This window comes from Camelus ferus, chromosome 16 (genome assembly GCF_009834535.1).
Source record: "Camelus ferus isolate YT-003-E chromosome 16, BCGSAC_Cfer_1.0, whole genome shotgun sequence".
Classification (NCBI taxonomy): Eukaryota; Metazoa; Chordata; class Mammalia; order Artiodactyla; family Camelidae; genus Camelus; species Camelus ferus.
Window position 1 is genome coordinate 14,331,446 of NC_045711.1, and position 21,021 is coordinate 14,352,466.

Below are 21,021 nucleotides of genomic sequence, written 5' to 3' on the forward strand. Positions count from 1 at the left end.
TTTTCTTCCCTTCCTTCTCCCCAGCGCCCAGGCAGCACTCCCGAGGTGCTCACTAGCTGTTTGTTGGATGGATGACTGGGACAATGTTGTCTTTCACGGGCCAAATGGGAAAAGGCTTTGTGAGCCATCCCATGCCCTTCCCTGGTCCAGCCTCCCCTTCCTCCTCCCAGCTCGGGCTCCCACAGCCCGTCTGGCCACACGCACCACAGCCTGTCTCTTCTTACCCAGGACCTGCCTCACTCCCTTTCATCCTTTTGTTGGGCTGGACCTGAAAGCTGTTGCCCTGGCCTTGACTGCAGGTCACACGCACACAGGGCGCCACTCAGTCTGGTTCCTCTGAACAGTCCCTGGAAGGGAACACACTCTCTCCCTCAGGAAGGGCAATGACGTGGAGATTTTCTTCCCTCTCCCAGTGAACGGGCACCAGTGGAGTGTTTGGCAGCTCTTCTCAGTTATTCACTTGGGGTTCTTACCTGGATTTTATGAGGTTCTTACCTGGATTCAAAGTGAAAATGTGCACATGTGAGTTATTCTGGAAAGAAGTTCTCTATGAACTACAGTAATGCTACAGGGAGAGCCCTGCCCTCAGTTGCAAAAATGCTGTGTTTGTTTGTTTGAGGTCAGATACCTCGACCCCACCTGGAAGACTCTATATGGTTTTACAAACTCAGGCAGAAGTCTAGTCTAGCCAAGGATTTGGGAATTCCTCCATTGTGCTGTAGCCTGAAATTCTCTCTTCCTGTGACAAAGATAATAACTACCTGCCTCTTACTGAACACCTGCTACGTGACTGCACCCCATTAGCACTTCCAGTTTCCTTATTTAATCCAGACAAGGACCTAAGAGGGTAATTATCATCCTCACACATAACTGGAAGTCTGAAATGGAAATGCAGTAAGTTACATGGTTTAGAAATTAGCTTGTGGAGTCAGATTTCAAACTCAGGTCTGTTTAGTGCCAAAGCCTCTGATTTTCCTGACTGTAAGTGCTTCGTGTTAATAGGTGGTTAGTTTTTGAGCTGGATAACTTGGGCAGTTGTGATTCAGGCTCCTAAGCGGTTTGGAGGAAGGAGAGAGTGTGATGGGAAACAAGAGAAGAGGGAGTGACAGGGCGTCAGACAGGCTGAGACCAGGGCGGAGAGGGAGGATGTTCCCAGCGGGGAGAACATGCTGGGTGGAGAGCAGAGCTGCAGGGAGCAAGGTGGGGATGAGGGTCTGACAGACGTTCCGCAGGCCTCGAGCTCGGCTTGGGGAGGGGGTGGCGGGAGATGAGGCCTCACAGGGCAGGTGGGGAGCTCAGACTTTGCAAAGATGATGATATGGAAGGAAAAGGCTTGCAGAGATTTTGCATTTGGGGAGAAGGTCATCCTGGTGAAGGGTGCTGAATGGATTAGAGGAGAATGAGAAGAGGGGGAGACTGGCTCGCTGGTCAAGTGCTCAGAACGACGGCTTACCGCTGGAGCCAGTGACAGTGACAGTAGAGGGCATGTGAGTGGGGCAGTGCTCGCTGCTGTGACAGGCAAACCCCACCATTTCATTAGTGAAACCAAACAGAAGTTTATTTCGAGCTTGTCGACCAGTCCAATGCGGTGCCCGTGGTCTTCCTGGGGCTTTCCTTGCTGTCGCAGTAGTTAGAGCGGCTGGAGCAAGACTCCACAGACAGGGTGGCCTGAGCGACGGACATTCGTCTCTCACGGTTCTGGAGGCAGAGAGGTCCAAGGCCTAGGTGCCGGCAGGTTCGGTTCTCGCCGTGTGCTCATATGGCCTTGCCTGGGTACGTGGGCGTGGGGAGGGAGGGGTCTCCTGTTTCTTCCTCCTTTTATAACGTGCTAATCCAATCACCAGGGCTCCACCCTCATGACCTCATCTGAACCTAGTTACCTGCCAAAGACCCTCAGACCGTCACAGTGGGGGTTATAGCTTCAACACATGAATTTTGGAGAGACACAAACGTTCAGTCCCTGACGCTTACCTGGATGGCTCCGACCCAGGCTCCTGGCACACGGTGGCTCCGCACAGAGCTAGGAGGAGGGCAGGCCCAGCCCAGCAGAGTCACGTGCCGCTTCTGCTCCTGTGAGCCTGTCACATGCTGACACCTGGACACCAGGGGTCCTGGGACATGTGGAGCTGGTGGGACAGCCACTTCACTCCTCACTATGGGAGGAAAACATGAATTTTCCCGGACAGTGAGCTGCCCTGGCCCAGAAGGAGTGGCCATCCCTGACAGATATTAAGGAAGTAGAAATTATAAGCTTTGATGATTGATTGAGACTGATCGTGAGGCAGAGGGGGAGGGAGGAGTCAAAAATGTGGGAATGATACTGTTGGCTGGCATCAGGGCCTCATTCGCCAGATGCCACAATACATAGCGAGTCCCCCAGCCCCCAAAGTCTCCTTTTCCAACCAGCTCGCACTTAGTTGTGCAGGCTTGCCTTCTTGCCTTGTGTCAAACCGCTTGGGAGAATATACTGCCTTGTGCAGTCCATTAACATTCGTAATAACTAATGCTCAGGACAGTACAGGAAAGCCTTGTGTGGATTATCCCAGTTCGTGCTCAGGGGAAAGTAGGCACTTTCATTAACCCCTTTGGCAGTTGTGAGGACGGGGGTATGGATGAAAACACTAATCCAAAAGGTATCTACACCCCATGCTCATCATGGCACTATTTACAACAGCCAAGATACAGGAGCACCCTGAGTGCCCATCAGCAGATGGATGGGTAAAGAAAATGTGGTATGTGTGCCATGGAATACTACCCAGACATAAAAAATGAAGTCCTGCCATTTGCAACAACACAGATGGACCTTAAGGGTTTTGTGCTAAGTGAAATTAGTCAGCTGGAGAAAGAGAAATACTATATGATTTCATCCATATGTGAAACATAAAAAACTCATACACAAATAAGCAAACAAAAACAAAATAAATGAATAAACAAAAACAAACATGTAGATACAGAGAACAGAGTAATGGTTACCAGAGGGGAAGGGGCAGGGGGGAGGGTGAAATGGGTACAGGGGATTAACTGTAGGGTGATGAATGGGAACTAAATTTTTGGTGGTAAGCACGCTGTAGGGTGTACAGAGGTAGAAATATAAGATTGTACACATGGAACTTATATAATATTATAAATCAGTGTTATGTCAATAAAAATTTTAATAAATAAATTAGGCCTCCCCCCCCCCACCCCGACCCAAACACAGATGGAGACATGCAGTAGTGAAGTAAGTTGAGCAGGGTCAAAGTCCTGGCAAGACCCGGATGGGATGGGAGCCCAGGTGGGCCGTCTCCAGAGTCTGTGCCCCCAACCAATACAGAATCCTATGTGTTTGTGAATTTAGGTTACTTTAATTTTGACAAATGTAGAGATTGAAACCTGGGAGAAAGAGAACCGAGTATCCAGGTGTCTCCTCTCCTTAATGGTTTTAGTTTTAGAAGGTACTGGGATTGAACCCAGGGCCTTGTGCATGCTAGGCACGCGCTCTACGACTGAGCTAGACTGCGCCCCCCTGCCCTCCACCAGACTCAGTCTTTTCTTATCACCCTCTCCCACCAATCCCAGCCTCAGCTCTTAGAATAGGTGGGATGGCCTGATAGGTCACAGAGCCTGACAGGTGCCCTGTGTGAACCCCACTCTTTCCCCCACCCACCACCGGATGCCCAGTCCGAGGAAGGTCCCTGCTGCCTCTGGGACAGGAGGGCAGGAAGTCTGGGACCATCGTGGTCATTCTGCTACTATGTTACCCTCCTTCTCCCTTCTTCTTAGAGATGTAGAGAATGCTTTGAGGTTGAAGACAAATACACTGCTTTGGTTTGGAGCTTACTGATGATCATCCTTGCTCTAAGTCTGTCACTTCTGGATCTCATCGAACAGTGTTTGGGCTTATAGGACAAAGAGAACTCTTTCTCTCCCCAGACTTGTCACTTGGGTAAACAGGAAATCTATCTGGCTGCAGGCAAGAGACCCCCCAAATGGTGACTTAAATAAGATAGGATTTTATTTTTGTCTCCTGGAAGAGGTGGGGTTAGGTAGCCCAGTGGCTCCCTGGGTGGCATCGGTGCTGTTGGAATCGTCTAGCTTTCTGCTCTGCTGTCCTTGGCTGTGGCTTCTATTCTTAAGATCAGTCCAAGTCCAGTGGCAGCTGGTTCCAGATCCTCCCACTGGTCAGCAGAGGAGCCTGGGATGTGAGATGTGGGATGAAGGCTCACTCTACTGAGGCCACCCTACTCTGACAGAGCCACCCAGTGCTGGGTACCAAGGCCACCCTGCTCTGACAGAGCCACCTTGTGCTGGGGGAGTTCCCGCCTCTGACCACTGACTATGCAGATGGCCCCGAGCATGGTGCCTGGCACTGAGGAGGCGCTCAGAACCTGACTTCTTTCCTGGCTGCTTTCCCGGTTGGCATTCTAGGTTCCTGCTTGTTTTGTTCTCCCTGCCTGTCCACTGACCCTAGCTCCACTCCTGCTTTCCCTGCCCTGCAGCCTGGAGCCCAGCACGGTGACCCTGGTGGCTTCCGCTGCCCCTCAGAGACTTCAGAGAGTGAATTGGGCGGGGGTCATGGGTGTGGCCTCCGGGGTCAGATCGCCTAGATTTTCACTGTGGCTGATGTCCCAGCTCAGTGTCCCCATGTCTCACTTATCTCATCTGTGAAATGGTAATAATAGTACCTCAGACTGGGTTCTGCAAAGGATTAAGTGAGTTAGTGCCTCAGGTGCCTGGATCAGTTCCTGACGTGCGGTAAGCACCCAAGAAAGCGTCATTATTTTCAGCCCGGGTGCTTCCTCTGCTCTTCAGACACCACTCCAGCATGTCCTTGCCAACTGCCACTTGTCCCCTCTCCTCCCGACCCCTTCTCACAGCCCTCCCGCACCCCCCCCCCACCCCAAAGCCCCCATGGCCTCGGTTGGTGCTACCCAGAAGCTTCGCCAGGTGCGTGATCAGGCAGTTCCCTGGCACCACTTAATATCAGACATACCTGGGGCTCTGAGTTTTAGTTTCCAGGGATTTCTGGTCTCTAAGGGTTGGAGATAGCAATGAAGGCGGGCTGAGTCTAGGGGACAGGAGGGAATGGGGTGTCATGACTCTGCAATGCTGCAGAAATCCGGGATTGAGTAAAATACTGCTCACTTGTCCAGACCCAGAACCATCCTCCCTTTTTCCTTTGAGAACAGAGCAAGCTAGAGCAAAGTCAAGGACACAGTGAGTCTGGTGGGAGCCAGGTGGGAGAGGGTCAGGATTAAAGACTTAGAGGTGCAGAGAGGCTGGACCAGGAGACAAGAAGAAGGGTTTAGAAGGAAAGAGGAGACCACAGAGGTCCTGGGGGCTGGACTGACACCCCATCTTGGGCCTGTTCTCCGGAGTTCCTAAGGATATTGGCTGACCCCGGAGTACCTGCCTGCCTCACCCTGGACCACTGATTCATTCAGGAAGGCTCTTTTTCCATCTCTCAATACTAGAATTGTGGGGAGGGAAAGAGTCAGGAGCTTCTGCTCGGTCTGCCCCGTCAGCATCTCAGATTAGAGCCATAGCTCCTGTGAGGCACCCGCACTGTCGTCTTCCTCCCAGACAGCACGTTGAGGGGAAGGGCATGTGGTGATGGAACGGGGTGTGCCGAGGCATCCTCTTAGAGGAATGAGTTAGTGGTACCGCCTGGAATTCCTGATGGAACAGAATGAAAACACAGCAGACACTGTTAAATAGAATATAATTCAACATCCCGTCAATTCTTTCAGCATTCAGATTAAATTGAGCTCTCCTAAACAGAACAGCGATGGGTGGGATAATACAATGCAGCTGGCTGGACACATGAATGCTGGTCCTGACCTCCCATCCACAGGCATGAGAGGGGGCATGGTGGGGAAGCTTTTATCCAGAAACATGGTTTTACCTGGAATCTGATCCTGGGCTGCATCCATTTCTCAGGCTTCCCTGTGGCGATGGTCTTTGGCAAAAGCCCCTCAGCGTAACGCTGGCGTGTTCCTTGGTCCACATTCATTTGGGAGATCCCAGTGGGGCTGAAGGAGGCTTGGGGAGCTTTCCTTTTTTTCTTGCTGAGAAACTAGCTTAAGGAGTGGGGATTGTGGGCGAGATTGCCGGAGACTCCAAGGTGACTCCAGACCTCCACACCTGCAGTCATGTCGTCCCCAAACTTCCCTGCTCCACGACACACACAGGAGCAGCGTCCACCTGGGCCCTCCTCCCATAGCTGTGCCCAGACGGCAAGCTTCGGGGCAGAGGAAATGAGACGTGGAAACTGTGGATTCCCAGTGAGCCAGCTGGGAGTCCTCTCCATTTGCTCCTGGGTAAGAAAGCCTCGAGGAATGTGAGTGACACTGTAGGGCCGATATGGAATCTGCATTCATGTCAGAGGAGAGAAAACGATCGGCAGGCCCAGTGACTTGAGGCCCTCGAGCCACCGTTAGCGATGTAGTATTTGCAGCGTCCCCATGATTGGTCCTGGCCACCTGTGTGCAGGGGACAGGCGGGCTAGAGGACCCAGCCATGCTGTCCGAGTGAGAGATATGGTCATTCCGGGTGAAGCTCAAAAGCCTCAGGGTCCCCAAGCGCTGGCTCCTTAGGTGGATGGGGAAGGGGGTGTCCCATGAGAATTTCCCCTGATGCAGAGGGAACAAGGTGGGGCTCTGACTCTGCACATGGAACCACCATGAAGGATGGAGATGCCTGGAGGCCTGTTAGAGAGAGAGGGCTTGCTGTGGTGAGGGGGTGCCGGGGCAGAAGGCTGAGGAGTGATGGGGGTCAGCTCAAGCCAGCGTGATGCGGACACTTCCTTTCCCCTTGTTATCAGACAGGTGGGGACCCTCTGGTCTGTCACCTAAAGGCTTCTGGCGGCTGCAGGAAGGAAGCCCAGGCTTGGGGAGCACGTACCTCACAGGTGCTCTCTGCGTGGTGGGCCCTTGGGAAACCCCTTAACAGTCTCTGCCACAGGCCCCAGTAGGCCCTTGACGAGCCCCAAGAAACTGCACTAAGGCACTTGGGGAAGCAGGGGGAAGGCAGGCCTAGGGAGGGGCTCAAGGGAACACGGGAGGGAGGGAGGGTGCTCCGCAGTGTCCTGACTATCACACTCCCCTCCCTCCCAGCTCTGCACAGGCGGGGCGTGCCCTTCCCTCTTTGCTGGCTCTCCTTTCCCCTTTGGTTCTGTTTGGACAGCCCAGCCTCCAGCACTCCCTCTGTCCTCTCCCAGGTCTGGGGCAGATGCCCCTCCGCGTTCCCACCCCCACCCTCATTTCCCCAGCAAGTACTCAGCACGGGGTGTTCCACTGCGTGTCGGCCTGGCTGTGCCTCTCACTGCAGAAGGACGGTGAGACCGTGACCTGGTGAGCAGGGGCCGTGTCTGTCCTGCTCTCGTCCCAGGGCCTGGCCCGAGCAGGGCCCTCAGTACATGTCTGAGTGTTGGTGGGAGGGGGCAGAGAGAGCAGAAGCTGGGGTTTTCTAAAGTAAATTCCATCTCTGGAAATCTACAGAGACTTGTTGCACTCAAATGTGGAATTTCATCTTGGTTTTGATCCTCGGTGGAGGTGAAGGAGAGAAAAATCTTACAGTATCCCTCCATAGCTGCTCCATCTAAGCTGTTCTAGAATCGTGGGGTAGAAGAAGGGGTGGAGGAAAGAAGTCAGGGCAATGTGCACCTGTGTTTGGCGAAGTGTCAAGTTCAGACGGGACAGTAGCCATGCAGAAGGACTTGGAAGGTCAAGGGGGGACTGGGCACCATAGTGCACCCCACTGCCTCTGGTGTAAATACTGTACCTCACTGGCTGACTCCCAGAGCCATTTCCAGGGGAAAATGTGCCTTCTTGGAAAGTGTTTTCCCCCGGCCGCCCTTCACTGCCCACTCTTTGGAATGTTTGATACTTGTGACTCATCTGGTCTTTTGAAATGCAGGTCAGTATCTTGCCCACAGGGAGAGCCGGGGCAGGCAAACCCAATGGTCAGAACTTCCCTCCCCTCCTTGAAGGACCTCCATTGGTCAGTTTGGGTTACAGAAGGAAGCAAATCCAGTTCAGGCACTCAGATATGTAAACAGGAGGTCCTTGGGGCATAGCCCACCCCAAGGAATTTCCCAACATGCACAGCGCTTGGCAGAGAGAGTTGGATGAGTGACACCAGGATGCACCAGCGAGCATGCCAGGATGAGAGCTGTGAAAGTCGATGACTGCAGTCAGGATCTAAGAGAAGCATCGGTGATAACAGAGACTGAATGAGCTCATCCAGCAGTGCCCCCAGCCTCGCAGCGGACGCAGCCTTGACCTCGCTCTTTCCCATGGAGTGAAGAAAAGGGTTTGTCTGCGTCAGTTTAATGGCAAACCTCACCACCTCAGGAGCTGGGGATGTTCGACGTTGGTCATCAGGTCTCCTCCTGGTCAAGGTGGCAGGTTGATGGGGAGGACAGAGGGTGAGGCTGCCATCAGCGGTTCAGGAAGAAGGACTTGAGGTTCTGGAAGAAAACTGACTTCTGTCTCTGCTTCTGTTTCTTTTTGATGATGGGCACCCACACCAGCCCGCACACCATCATCATGAGGCCCAGAGACAGGAAGGCAGGCCCGATCATCTTTAGGACGTTAAGGCTCTTTTCACCCAGTTTCAGGGTGTAGGCCAGGCAGGTGATGACCACACCGAAGAGGAGGATGGCGCCACCCACGGACATGATGACGATGGGCTTGCGGTAGATTTCCCAGTTACTCCGGGGGCCAGCGGTCCAGACAGACTCACTCCTGGAGCTGATGCACAGGGAGCTGGCAGTCTGGCTGGGCAGCAGGTCCTTGGATTCTGGAGACTTCTCATCGACCTCCAGGGCCTTGGGGAGCACCTCCATCGTCACGGCTCCTTGGGACTGGGCACCTGGTACCAGCAACAGAAGCAAGGGCGAAGCCGGAGGAATCCTCACACGCCCTTCCTGTTCTCAGCATCCATCCGTCCTGGCTCTCAGTGGCAGGCAATACAGGGTTTTTGTGCTGAAGCCAAAAGGAAAATCAGATGAGATCCACACAAAAAAGAAACCACTCAAGCTGGTATTTTTTTTCCTTGTGAGAGAGAAATATTATATCACTCTAATTAACTGCTTTTAATATTTAAAACAAAGAACAGTCATGCCCTTAAAAAAAAACAAATAAAAGCTACAGTTTATTAAATGGCATCAGATTTTCTGACTCAACCACTTTCTAGCTGTGTGATCTTGAATGAGTTACTTGACGTCTCTGTGCTGCAGTTTTATTATCTATAAAATGGGGATAATAATACTCCTTATCTTATAGGAGTTTCAAAAGGGTTAAATGAGTTAAGACATATAAAATGCTGTAACCATGTCTAGCATACTGCAAGCTCCCCTTAAGTGGTATCATTTGCCTGTTAGAGTGGTGATACGTTGTCCACAAGCATGCCTGTGTGCATATGTGTGTGTCAGTGAGCGTGCCAGGCTCTGCACTTAACACTTCCTCCATCATATTGAACCTCACAGTAGTGCACTAGTCCCATCTCACAGATGAGAAGGCTGAGGCTCTGTGAAGTGAAGCACCGTATCACGGCAGCTCAGGCCTGGACCACTGGACCAGCGCTTGCACCCTCCCTATGCCACTTTCCAGAACCAGCAGTTACAGACCCCTCCCCTGTTTCCCAGGGAGGAAATAGGAATTGTAAAATCACCACACCTTCAGGCTGTGGGTATTTCCATTCACCTACACTCATCCAGACAGAGGACATTTGGATTCCTGTTTCCAAAGACTTTGGAAAATATGAGGACATGCTTTTGTAAATACAGGCTCACAGGTGCTCCCTGCTTGCCTGTGGATCCCGTGGTGCATTTGCATAAGTCGTCATTTTTAAAGTGATGTTTCCTTTTCCCTGGCCGGCTGCGGGTAGGGAAGGCATCCTAACATGTGCTGTGAAATCCTAGCCGGGCAGCTTGTATTGGTTATTGCAACCTGGTTTCTCGTGTGTGGGGTTTGACATCTTCAGCAGGGTGGTCTCTCTGAGTGGCCGTTGCCACCACTTGGCAGCGAGGCCGAGGGCAGAAGTGCCTGCTGCCTTCAGATGTTGGAGATGTTGTGATGGAGAAGTAGGAAGGCACATTCTCAGCTGTGCCCCAGGAGAACTGGGCGTGTGGGGAAGGACCAGCTCCTGGGAGAGCTGCCATCTAGGTGTGGGGCGGCCACGACGGAGGCAGGAGTGATGGCTTCCTGGACTGCGGGAGAGAAATGGGACCAGCTGCGCCTTGCTGGACGCACCTAACACAATCTCTTTGGCCCCGCAAGGAGGTCACTCGTTCATTCCCCTTTACAAGGGTAGAGACTGAGACCCAGTGAGGTTAAGGATTGTGGCCAAAGCCACCCCCAATGTCATAGGTGGCTGTGTTGGGATCCAGGCTGAGGTCTTTGGACTCAAAGCTCATTGCACTGGACCACAGCTTGTCAGGATGACCTGAAGGCCCTTCAACTCTGAGAATGCCTGAGTTTTTCACTTTGGGGCTTCATCCTGCAGCACAGTAACCTCTCACTGAGTCTGGAATGGCGTAGATAAGGAGTTATATAGTGATTTGGTCTACAATAGGGAAATAAGAACACTTCAGCTTTTCATAACATTACATTTATTTTTTTAAAAAAAACTGTTTTTACTCCAAGATTATATCCTTCCTTCTCTTTGGGGGGCATTGGGATATTCATTTTATGAAATGATCATGAGGGAAGATGATCATTGGTTTTGTTTGTAACTGTACGTGTGGAGATAAAGAGTTGGTGATCCTATGTAGACGCCTGTCTATTTATTCTCCCCCCCTTTCTCTTTCTCTCTATTTATCTATCTTTATATCTAACTCTCTGTCTATCATCTGTCGATCTATGTAAATTGTAATAGCTCACAAAATCCCGAAGAGTGGGAGCCTTCCATTTAGTTGACTTACTTAGGAAGCGGTGAGCCCTTGGGCTGGTGGATGGTTGGGGCGGGGGTTCATTTTCTAGGCAGCAACCGAAGGAGAAGCACCTCTCCTCCCTTGAACAAGGCTGAACACTGTGCTTCCCCCGCCCCCGCCCCACCCGGCAGGAGGCAGGAGCACTATGGGCACCATGACCGAAGCTTCGCAGCTCCAGCAAGTCACTGAGCTTGCTTGCAGCGTCTGGTGTGACGGAAAGATCCAGGAGAACCCAGTTGGCCTCCTGTAAGCTGTGGGCCCTTGACAGGTTGTTCAAGCCCTGAGACCTCCTAGTCACACCTATGAAATGAGGGTGACAGCACTGCCCGCCTCCCAGGGCTGTGGCGACTATTGAATTTCGCAAGACCCTCCCTTGTTGTGTGACACGTTGTGGGCGTTTAAGAAATGGCCCCGGATGCTGTTATAATTATTTTTTCTCGGTCCCTGTTTTCTCATTTGTAGCATGAGGGAGTCGGGCTGAGGGGCTTCTAAAACTATTTTAGATAAATCCACAGGTGGTGAATCAAACTTGAATTCTGAGAATCCAGGTTTCCTGAAAATCACCAGTTGAGGGCAGTATGAGTTTTATCACATTTTATTAAAATTCTAAAAGATCCTGTTTTCTTCTTCTGATACCAGGGTTTCTCAACAGCAGCACTATGGACATTCTGGGCCCAATAATTCTCCGTTACAGGGAGCCATCCAGAGCACTGCCAGGCATTTAGTGATATCCCTGCCCCTGCCCACGGTGTGCCAGCAGCAAACCCCCTCCAGTCACGATAATCAGAAATGTCTCCAGACCTTGCCTAGTGTCTCCTGGGGGCAGACTTGACCCAGTGGAGGACCTCTGCCCTCTGCGACTCTCCCCCTTCCTGGCCCAGGCTGGGTTTGCTCACCCTCCACCCGGCACACCCCCAGCACTCAGCAGGTGCTCAAAGGACTTGGCCCTGATGCTGCAGTTCTGAGAGGGACCGGATGATGCCTGGGGAGCTGGCCCAGAGAGAAGCACATACCTCCAGGCCCTCAGTTCCCGGGGGTTTGGTTTGAATGCCTCAGAGGATCCCACTGCCTGCGGGCCCCTGAATCGTCCACTCAGAACCTGAGAATGTGACCTTCTTTGGAATAAGGGTTTCTGCAGATGTAATTAAGGTGAGGCTCTCCAGCCAAGCTCATCCTCAGATAGAAGAGTCCAGGGACAAGTGTCCTTGTAAGAGAAAGGAGAAGGAAGCTTGACACACAGAGGGGAAGGCCACGGGAAGACGGAGGCAGATGTGGGGGTGACACCTCTACAAGGCAAGGAAGCAAGGAGAGAGGGAGGCCCCGAACGGCTTCTTCTCAGAACACTGACCCCGTAAGGAGCCGACTCTGACGGACTCCTGATTTGTTTAACTTGTGAGAGGACAAACTGCTACTATTTTACGTGACTAAATTTGTGGTAGTGGCCCTAAAAGGTGAACACATTCACCTTCCTTTATTGCCCTCAACATGCAGAGGAGGACGAGGGCTGAGGCCCCGGGCGGTTGGGCCGGAGGAGACAGCGGATGGCCTGCGGCGCCTGGCTTCCCGGGCTGACCACGGATTTGAGTGTTGGCCCAGCCCCAGGGCAGCCACATGAGAGGGGAGACTGGGTCCTTCTCCCCCGGAGGCCATGTTTGGAGTGTCAGGAGGCAGACGTAGCCGGGGGAGACGTGTCTGCAGCACAGACCCGGGACGGGCAGGCCGCAGGCTGGTACCGTGAGGGAGCCCTGGTCTGGGGCCACGCAGCAACGAGGAGAGAACCCCAAACCCACACTGACCAAGAAACCAGATACATCTTCCACGTCCGTAAGATTCGAGAACATGCAAGACAACCTAAGCTATTAGGGGTTCGGACAGTGGATGCCTTCAGCGGGGGCAGTGGCTGGAAAGGGGGCGTGGTGGAGACTTTTGGGGTGCTGTCGTGTTCTGACTCTCCGTCTGGCTCCAGCCGGCTCGTGGGTATGTACTATTCGAGCTGTAAAACTATGATACGACCACGTTTCTGTGCCTACTGTAAAAGAGCAAACAAAGTCTAAATAAAGCTAATTTGAAAATATAACTAAACGCAGTGTGTCCCTGTTTTGGATTCTGACTAGGAGGAACCAATTGTAGAAAGGCATTTTGGGATACTTTCAGGGAAGTTTGAATTTGGATTGAAAGTTAGATGACACTAAGGATTTAAAATTTGTGTTTGGTATGATTATAATATTGTGGACACAGAAGAAAATGTCTTTATAGGCAGAGATACATCTTGAAACAACGTTTAGGGATGAAATGTCCTGATGCCATGATTCACACAAAAACATCAAACTCCAGATAAAATACGGCAAAATGTTAAAAATCACTAAATCCAGGTGATGGATGTGTGGAAGTTCATTATATTATGGTCTCTACTTTTGCATATGTTTGCAAATGTTTGTAATAAATGAGAAACTGAATACACAAATAGACAATGGCCAGACATGTATAAAAACAGAACTTCGACCCACAACTGGCAGCAGCCAGCCCAGGAAGCCAGCCTGCTCTGCTGTCTGTAAGTCAGACTTTTTGGAAGTCAGATCACTGTCCCAAGCAACCAGTCCAGCAAGCCAAACAGTAATCAAGGACAGCTGATTTTTGACAGACACACCAAAACAATCCCACCGGGAAAGGAGAGAGAGTCATTTCAATCAATGGTGCTGGAACAACTGAGTATTCATATGGAAAAAATTAAAACTCATCCCCATTACAAAGGAAGACAAATAAATTAACAAGAAACCCATGAAAAGGGGCTTGAGATCAGTATTTAATAGGAAATGCAAATTAAAACCACAACAGAAAATTAATTCAAGGTGGATCATGGACATAACCTGAACATAAAAGCTAAAATCTTAAAGCTTTTAGGAGAAAACATGGGAGAATATTTTTGTGATTTGGAGGTTGGCAAAATTTCTTAGACAGGACAGGAAAGGCAATAACCAAGGAAGAAAATAAAATCAATAAATTAGATTTCATCATAAATTAAACTGCCTGATCATTAAAAGCTACTCGGAAGAAAATGAATAGGCAACCTGTGGACTGGGAGAAAATTTTTAACAAAATACATATTTATCAAAAGATTTGCATCTGAAATATATGGAGAACTATTACATGTGATTAATAACAATACAAATAGCACAATTTTAAAAAATAGCAAGATTTAGACAGACTTGTTACAAAGGAAGAGCAAGAAACCCATGAAAAAGGGCTTATTCAATAGGAAATGCAAATTAAAGCCACATGGAGATACAGCCACACACTCACTAGAACAGCTGAAATTTAAACATCTCACAAATGTTGGTGAGAAGGGGGAAACACCGGGGCTCTCGTGCACTGATGTGCACTGACGTGAAATGGTACCGCCGCTTTGGAAGAAGGTTGGGTAGTTTCTTGTGTAGTTAAGCACACACCTACCCTTTGAAGGCAGTTCTGCTCCTAGACATTTATTTGTCCAAGAGAAGCGACAACCTCCATCCGCAAAACACTTGTTTAAGAATATTCGTAGCAGCTTTGTTCATAGCAGCCGAAGCCCAAGCCAGAAAACAGCCCAAATGTCCCCGACCAGAAGGAAAGACAAATTCTGTACATTCACACAATGAGATACCACTAAGCAATAGAAGGGAGCAAATTTCTGACACATACACAGCATGGATGTCTCACAGATGTGGTGGGTGAAAAGAAGTCAGATGTGAGTACCTATAGTGTATGGTTCCATGTATTTGACATTCTAGAACCTTCTGAGAACTAATCTGAGGTGCAAATCTCAAAACAGTGGTTGTTGGGTGGGAAGGAACTAACTGGGATTTTCTGGGGCAGATGGACATGTTCTGTTCTTGATATCAGTGTGGATTATATGGGAGATGGATTTGTTAATGTGGTAAACTAAGATTTGTTCATTGCAATGTGCTTGAATTATACCCTGCAAAAAAAGAACTATAAAAATCTTAATAATAATAATAATAATAATAATAATCAAGTAGGTCAGGCTGAGGAGCAGGTGGAAGTAGAGTGAAACTGAGAATAAGAGAGCGTTGATAACGGTTGAAGCCGTGTGGTGGAACATGGGGGTCCAGGGTGGGGCTGTAAGCAGGAAACGCTTTACCCCAGAAAAGGAAAGTAGCGGTGTGGACAGAGGTACGGTGACCCCAGGGCAGGGCAGAGGTGTTAAAGGGAAATCTGAGGGATGAGTCCCCTGGCTCACTAAGTCGCCTGCAAACACTGAGTACTGATCCTGAGTAAGAAGAGATCCTGAAAGAAAGAGGAGGTGCTTCTTGGAGAAACTGGGATTTAGGGACAGGAGGTGGAGGTGGAGATGGATGTGGAGATGGAGTTGGAGGTGCAGATAGAGGTGGAGATGGAGTTGGAGGTGCAGATAGAGGTGGAGATGGAGGTGGAGATGAGAGATGGAGTGAGGGATGGCGGGAGAGAGAGTGGAAAGAGAGAACAAGACTTTCGTCTTGTCTCTGGAAAGATACCCTCCCTTGAAGGAAAACAGACTTTCCGGGAGCCAGGAGGCCCTGGACAGAGCAAAGACTGGGTTTGCTTGGCCAAACAACTCTATCCAGAAGAGACTGTCTCTTAATCATGTTGGAGCTGGCCTCCGTATCTGTCATGTATTTGTAATTGGTACTGGAGACCCTGCCTGCAGATTTTTCAGTGTTTGGCTGTGGCTTTGTGCTCCCCAGATTGCTAAACAGAGCTCAGCTGCCAGCGCTCACCAACACCACGGCGAAGTCTCCGAGCGGCCCCTACGTGCAGCCTCTGCCAGACGCAGAGTTACAGACGTGACTAAGACCACAACCCTCTCCAAGGAGGAGCTCCAGGTGCCTGCATTTCCCCACTCAGTGGCATCTCTGACAAATGAGGTAAACCGGTGTCTCGAATGAGAGGGAGAGGATGTGCAGACGGGCAGGAACATTTTGGCTTTTTCTCACACACTCACAGATTCACCCCACAACAATGGTTGGGTGGGGTGTGTGGATCGTGCAAGCTGGCGAGCAGCGAGTGTACTTGATAATAAGGACCAGACTTTTCCCGCCAGTAGATTTTTGAATGTCTGAAATGCACCACTTAACGGGATGGTGGTTGAAAGTGAAATAAATGAGCCATCGCCCTGGAGGTGACCAGATGCACATCTGTCTTAATAGAGCTGGAAGCTCTTTGTTCCCTCCAAGTCCTCGCAGGGCTGGGCCTGGGGCTTCTTCCCATGCTTTCCAGCCGGTAGCTCAGCCCCTTGCTGGGGCTCAGGAGCCGCCAAACGTGTTAAGTGATTCAATAAACGGGAGCTGGGGCAGGAAGGCTCAGTGTTGTAATGTCGTCACCGCCGTTCCTTCCCATCCAACTGTCAACCGGGCCCGTTGCTCCTAGAGCAAGGGCAGTGGGATGAGAGTAGCTACCCAGGGGCACGGGAGGCAGCTGTGAGGGGCCGGGGGACCCTCTGACCCTCTCCCCTTCCCCTCCACTCCTTGGTCTCTGATGGACGGACACCTCACCCAGACTAGTTGCCTCCTGCTGGCTGGCATTTCCGAAGTCTCCAAGGTACTCAAAGTGGAAGAGGCAGAGAGTGCATTTGGGGAGGGGTGACATTTTCTGTACAATAATAATAACTGCATTTCTCGGACTCTTGTTATGGGCTGGGAACCGTGCTGAGCACTTTACCTGCGTCACCTCATTTAATCCTCCCGACAAGTTGCTGAGGAGGAGACGATTATTACCCCATTTCGAAGGTGAGGAAACTGAGGATCAGAGGAGTTAAGTGACTTGCCCAGAGTTATTCAGCAGGCAAGTAGAGAACCAAGGTAGCAAGGGGGAGTTTTGGGGCCTGTCTGGCTCCAGAGCCTGAGTTTGAGTCAGTCCTGCTCCCCTTTGGGATGGTTTTGAGGTTTTGAGTTTTTTTCAACTGAAGGCACAGTAAGCAGAGAGAGCATTTGAAGTGGGGACACTGGCCATGAACAGAATTGCAGTGGTGGCTGCTTTGAGTGAGGGGGGAGGCCTAGTACTGCTGGGCAGGGCTGCTGAGGACATGGGGGCTGAAGCTGGGGGCCCTGAGCAGCCAGCAGAGCAGCAAGAGGCCTGTGACAGGGTGGCCACAGAGCCACTACCACTGTTATCCAAATGGAGCACAAGTGCCAGGCACCTGCCACCTTCCTCATGTGGAGCATCTCTTAATCCTGGGTGGGACCCTCTTTATCATCCCCATTTTACAGATGAGGAACCCGAGGCTCAGAGCGGCCTGACCCGAATCCTGGTCTTTCTACTGCACTGTGCTTGCTCGAGGATGGAGCCCGCCTTTTCCCCTTCACTTAACACCATCAATATTAATAGACCACCAGATTTAGCCAATAAAATGACAAGATGCCCAGTTAAATTTGCTTCAAATAAACAACAAATGCTTTTGTCTTACAAGAATGTTACAAATATTGCCCAGGACATCCTTATACTAAAAATGTCTTTGTTGTTTATGAGAAATTCCAATCTAACTAGCATCCTTATAATCTATCTGGCAACCCTGATACTATAAGAGGCCTGCTGTGCTTGGGCCTGGAGTTATCTGTCCCTTCTCAGGCTTCCCCCCTGATAGGAGCTGGACTATTCTGGGAATTGCAAGCAGTGAAACCCATTGTCCCACGGCTGGGGGGGTGGACCCGGGTGAAGGGTCATCTGGTGGGAGAAAAGGAAAGGGCAGGTGCAAAATGCAAATGATGGAAATAGGATTGATGACTCCTGCAAAAGACCCCAGCGTGGGTTTGTATGTGGAACTCCTGAGACATGGAGGGTCTTGCTCTCACCCCACTGGAGTCCCCACAGTGCCCCACTCAGTGTCACTGCTTGTCGTGACCCTCCCCACAACAAGACACTCCGTTGGTGACCCCGTCCCTCTGATAAGCTGAGTGCCTGGTGCCTGAGCTGATAAAGCAGAGGCCAGAGCGTTTCTGAATCTGCTGCCGCTGTCACCGGGGCACGGCCACCGTCTGTCACCTGCTCACAGTGCTTCTAGGAAAGGAAGTTCTCCAAAGGTCATACTCCACCGAGACAGTGCCCCTCACCTCCCCCTTCACGCCGCGCAGCCGGCGTCCAGGCCCTGCCCAGTCACAGGGTGGAAACACAGCTCAGGTGATAATGTCTGCTTTTACCGGATGTGGGGTCCCCGTGGCACACGTGTGCCCTCCGTGTTTTGTCCAGGTTCACACGCGCCTGCCTTGTTCCCCCTTTCCGAGATGGAGCCTGCCGCAGCCCGCCTGCTGCGACTTGTTTTCCTGGCACCTGCCCCGGGCGCCTGCCACACCTGCCGCTGGGAGGGATGGCTCTGCAGACGCTGAGGTCTGGTCTGGGATGCTCGGGAGGACAGTCTGGGACTGAGGTCCCGCCCACGCACTCTGGCATCTGAAGGTGGCCTTGCATTTCATTCCTGCCTCTGTCAACGTTTGGGAGGGTGGTCCCTGCCCAGCCCCTTCCATCAGTGGCTGGGCAGGATGAAGCCTCGATGCTCTACCGAGGCAGCCGCCTGCACACAGCTTCCCTCGTGCAGGTGCAGAGCCGGGGCAGCCCCCTCCTCCCCGCCGCCGCTCTCTGCCACGACTCTCACTGGGCTGTCCCCTCTGGCCCGCTGGCAGCTGGCTCACCCCTTCCCCTCCCCAGGCACAGCCCCCTCCCCTTTGCCTGTGGCCGTGCACATTTGTCTCCCAACTCGAGTTCAAAGACTCAACACACTCTAAAGCGAAGTTAAAACCAGCTCGTTCCTACAAGAAAATGGGAGGAAGGACCAAGGGATGATTCCCTCCTTACTTACTGTCCTCGACGTCCCCAGGGAAGTTGGGGGACCTGGGAATCGCACACAGCTTGCAGCGGGAGGAAGCCGGCAATGAGTTTCCTTTCCAGTTCCTCATCCCGGCTGGAGGAGGCCTCCCTGGCCCCATCCAGGAGCCGGTGTGCAACGAGTCCCAGCCACTGAGCAGGCTCCGGAGGGATGAGCTCACCAGGATGTGGGCTAATGGGTTAACCCTTTGCCGGCCTCTGGCACAGGCAGCTTCATCTCATGTCATGTGGCTTTTGCTCAGCTCCGCTCAGCCTCTATTAGATGAATCTTGTGAAAAATTAATAAAGCTTCTCTGTGGTCTGTCTTCAAGTTTTGGTGAGATGTGCATGAAGCTGGTGTCGGGCGGGGCTGCTTTTCCTGATCCAGCCTCAGAAATCAGGAGACCTGGAGGTCCTGGGTTGGTGGAGTGTGTGTTCGTGATGGCGGTGGTGATGGGTTGCCAAAAACTGGATTACTCAGAGACCGTGCTGGCTGTGTCCAGTGCAGGCCTTGGCGAGGAGGTCTGGGAGCCCCGTCTGCTCTGGACATTGGAGAGGGCGGGCGTAGACTTATTTAACATCCTGGGCTCCAACATGGCAGGAGTACCTCTGGGAACTCCAATGCCTCCGGGTGGGCACCCCATGCGACTGCATGCCAGGAACCCACAGCCGAAAGTCAGCCGAGCACATTGGGTCCTCCCAGCCCTGGCCCAGACATCTCTGAACTGGGGGCAAAGCAGCATGTCCACCCTTGCTTCTCCCGCCTCCTGACTGTGCCCCTGTGCATTTTCACGTCACTTATGGGGATAAGAAGAGAATGTGGAACGTCCGTGCAGTGGTGGGGCAGGGTTTCCACCTCTGTGAACAGTGACGGCATTGTGCTTGTGGACTCGGTGTCAGGTGGTGAGTTGCCCATTCTCAGGATGCTGGGGGTGTGTGTACCCTGAAGCCAACAAGACTGCCTAAGATCCTGAAAGCCAGGCGGACCCTGCCCTCCTCACACCTTCTCACTGGCTGTGGCCCCGGGGTGAGGAAGGGTCCTTGCCATGGTAACAGTACATGAGGGGCTTCCTCTGTGGCCCACCGAGGAGGCTCCCCCAGGAGTGATCCCAGGCAGCGGAAGGCCAAGGCAGGAGAGGGGCTCGTCCAGCTCTGGCATCTTGTGAGATGAACATGAGGTTTCCCGGCTGGGAAGCCTCTGCAGAGGTTGACGGGTGATAAAAGGTAGAGGAACGGAGAGCCAGGGGCCAGCCCGTCCTCGGAGCTGCCGAGAGCAGGTGGAGCCGAGGGGCTCTTCCTCTGCCCTCTGCTCAGGGGTCAGTGTCTGAGGGAACTTGACTGGAGGCTTCTGAGGACGTTCCTTGCTCTGGTGTAGACGCCTCTGCCTTCATATCAAATCGGTTTGTTAAACCAAATGGCCTGGCCTGGGAAGAAGCCCTGGGGAGAGTTATTTTGCGACGCGAATTATCAGATCATCATTCAGATTCCCGTGCTTCCTCTGCAGGGCGCGGCACGTGGTGTAGCTGCAGCCATCAGTAAGACAAAGCCGTGTTTAGCGTTTCCTCCAAGTCAGGCCCAAGTCTAAGTACTTTATAACAGTTTCATTCATTCCCTGACGTAACCCTACCGGGCAGGGATGTGAGCTGTATTGCCATCCTCACATCTGGCTTTGCACAAATTACTTAACTTCTCTGAGCCTTAGTTTCTTCATTTGCTAAGGGGATGTGATAACTGCTACCTTAGAGTTTTTGTGAGGCTGGAATAAGAAAATGCACATAGCAAGTGCTTAGTGAGTATGCGCACGTATTCATATAATGTATTCGTATATTGTATACGAATATATAATTCACATGTTACAGAATCACAATGCATAATAATTATATAATTAATAGATTACATTAAATAGAACGTATATATAATGTATGGTGTATGTATGTATATAATATCCACGTATATATGTACACATATGTGTATATATGAACATATATAAACATATATACAAATTGGGGGGTGGGGGTGATCTGGGTCCAGGAGAAAGTGTCCAGGGCAGAAGCTGCGCTGTCTGCAGGCTCCTCCTCAGCAGGGCAGAGAAGGAGGCATGAGAAGTCCGCTTGGTCCCTGGACAGTAGGCTCCAAATGTCCCAGGAGGCAGGGCTGCTGCTGCAGCTGTATTGAGGGGGCAGAAGGCAGGCCTGGGCCCGGCTGGGGGATGGCTCCCGGCCCGCCCCATCAGAGCGCCCTAATTCCCCGTCCTGTGGCTCGCAGCTGCGCCGGCT

At 51.6% G+C, this 21,021-nt stretch overlaps 2 protein-coding genes across 3 annotated transcripts in view; one reads left to right on the top strand and one right to left on the bottom strand.

The window, feature by feature from the left end:
- Positions 1 to 16,446, top strand: part of ADPRM (ADP-ribose/CDP-alcohol diphosphatase, manganese dependent) — a 107,057-nt gene extending 90,611 nt beyond the window's left edge. The window contains exon 4 of one of the 2 annotated variants that reach the window (XM_032498812.1): positions 15,637 to 16,446. In XM_032498812.1, the coding sequence (XP_032354703.1) occupies positions 15,637 to 15,837 (201 nt within the window). In that variant the 3' untranslated portion in view covers positions 15,838 to 16,446. The remainder of the gene's footprint in view (positions 1 to 15,636) is intronic. The other variant, XM_032498814.1, reaches the window with a different exon arrangement.
- Positions 7,747 to 18,922, bottom strand: PIRT (phosphoinositide interacting regulator of transient receptor potential channels). Its single transcript, XM_032498817.1, has 2 exons — positions 18,741 to 18,922; positions 7,747 to 8,966 (listed from the first exon to the last, which is right to left on the bottom strand). Exon 2 carries the CDS (start codon positions 8,825 to 8,827, stop codon positions 8,420 to 8,422), a length of 408 nt encoding a protein of 135 aa, XP_032354708.1. The 5' UTR covers positions 8,828 to 8,966; positions 18,741 to 18,922; the 3' UTR covers positions 7,747 to 8,419.
- Positions 18,923 to 21,021: the final 2,099 nt, after the last annotated feature.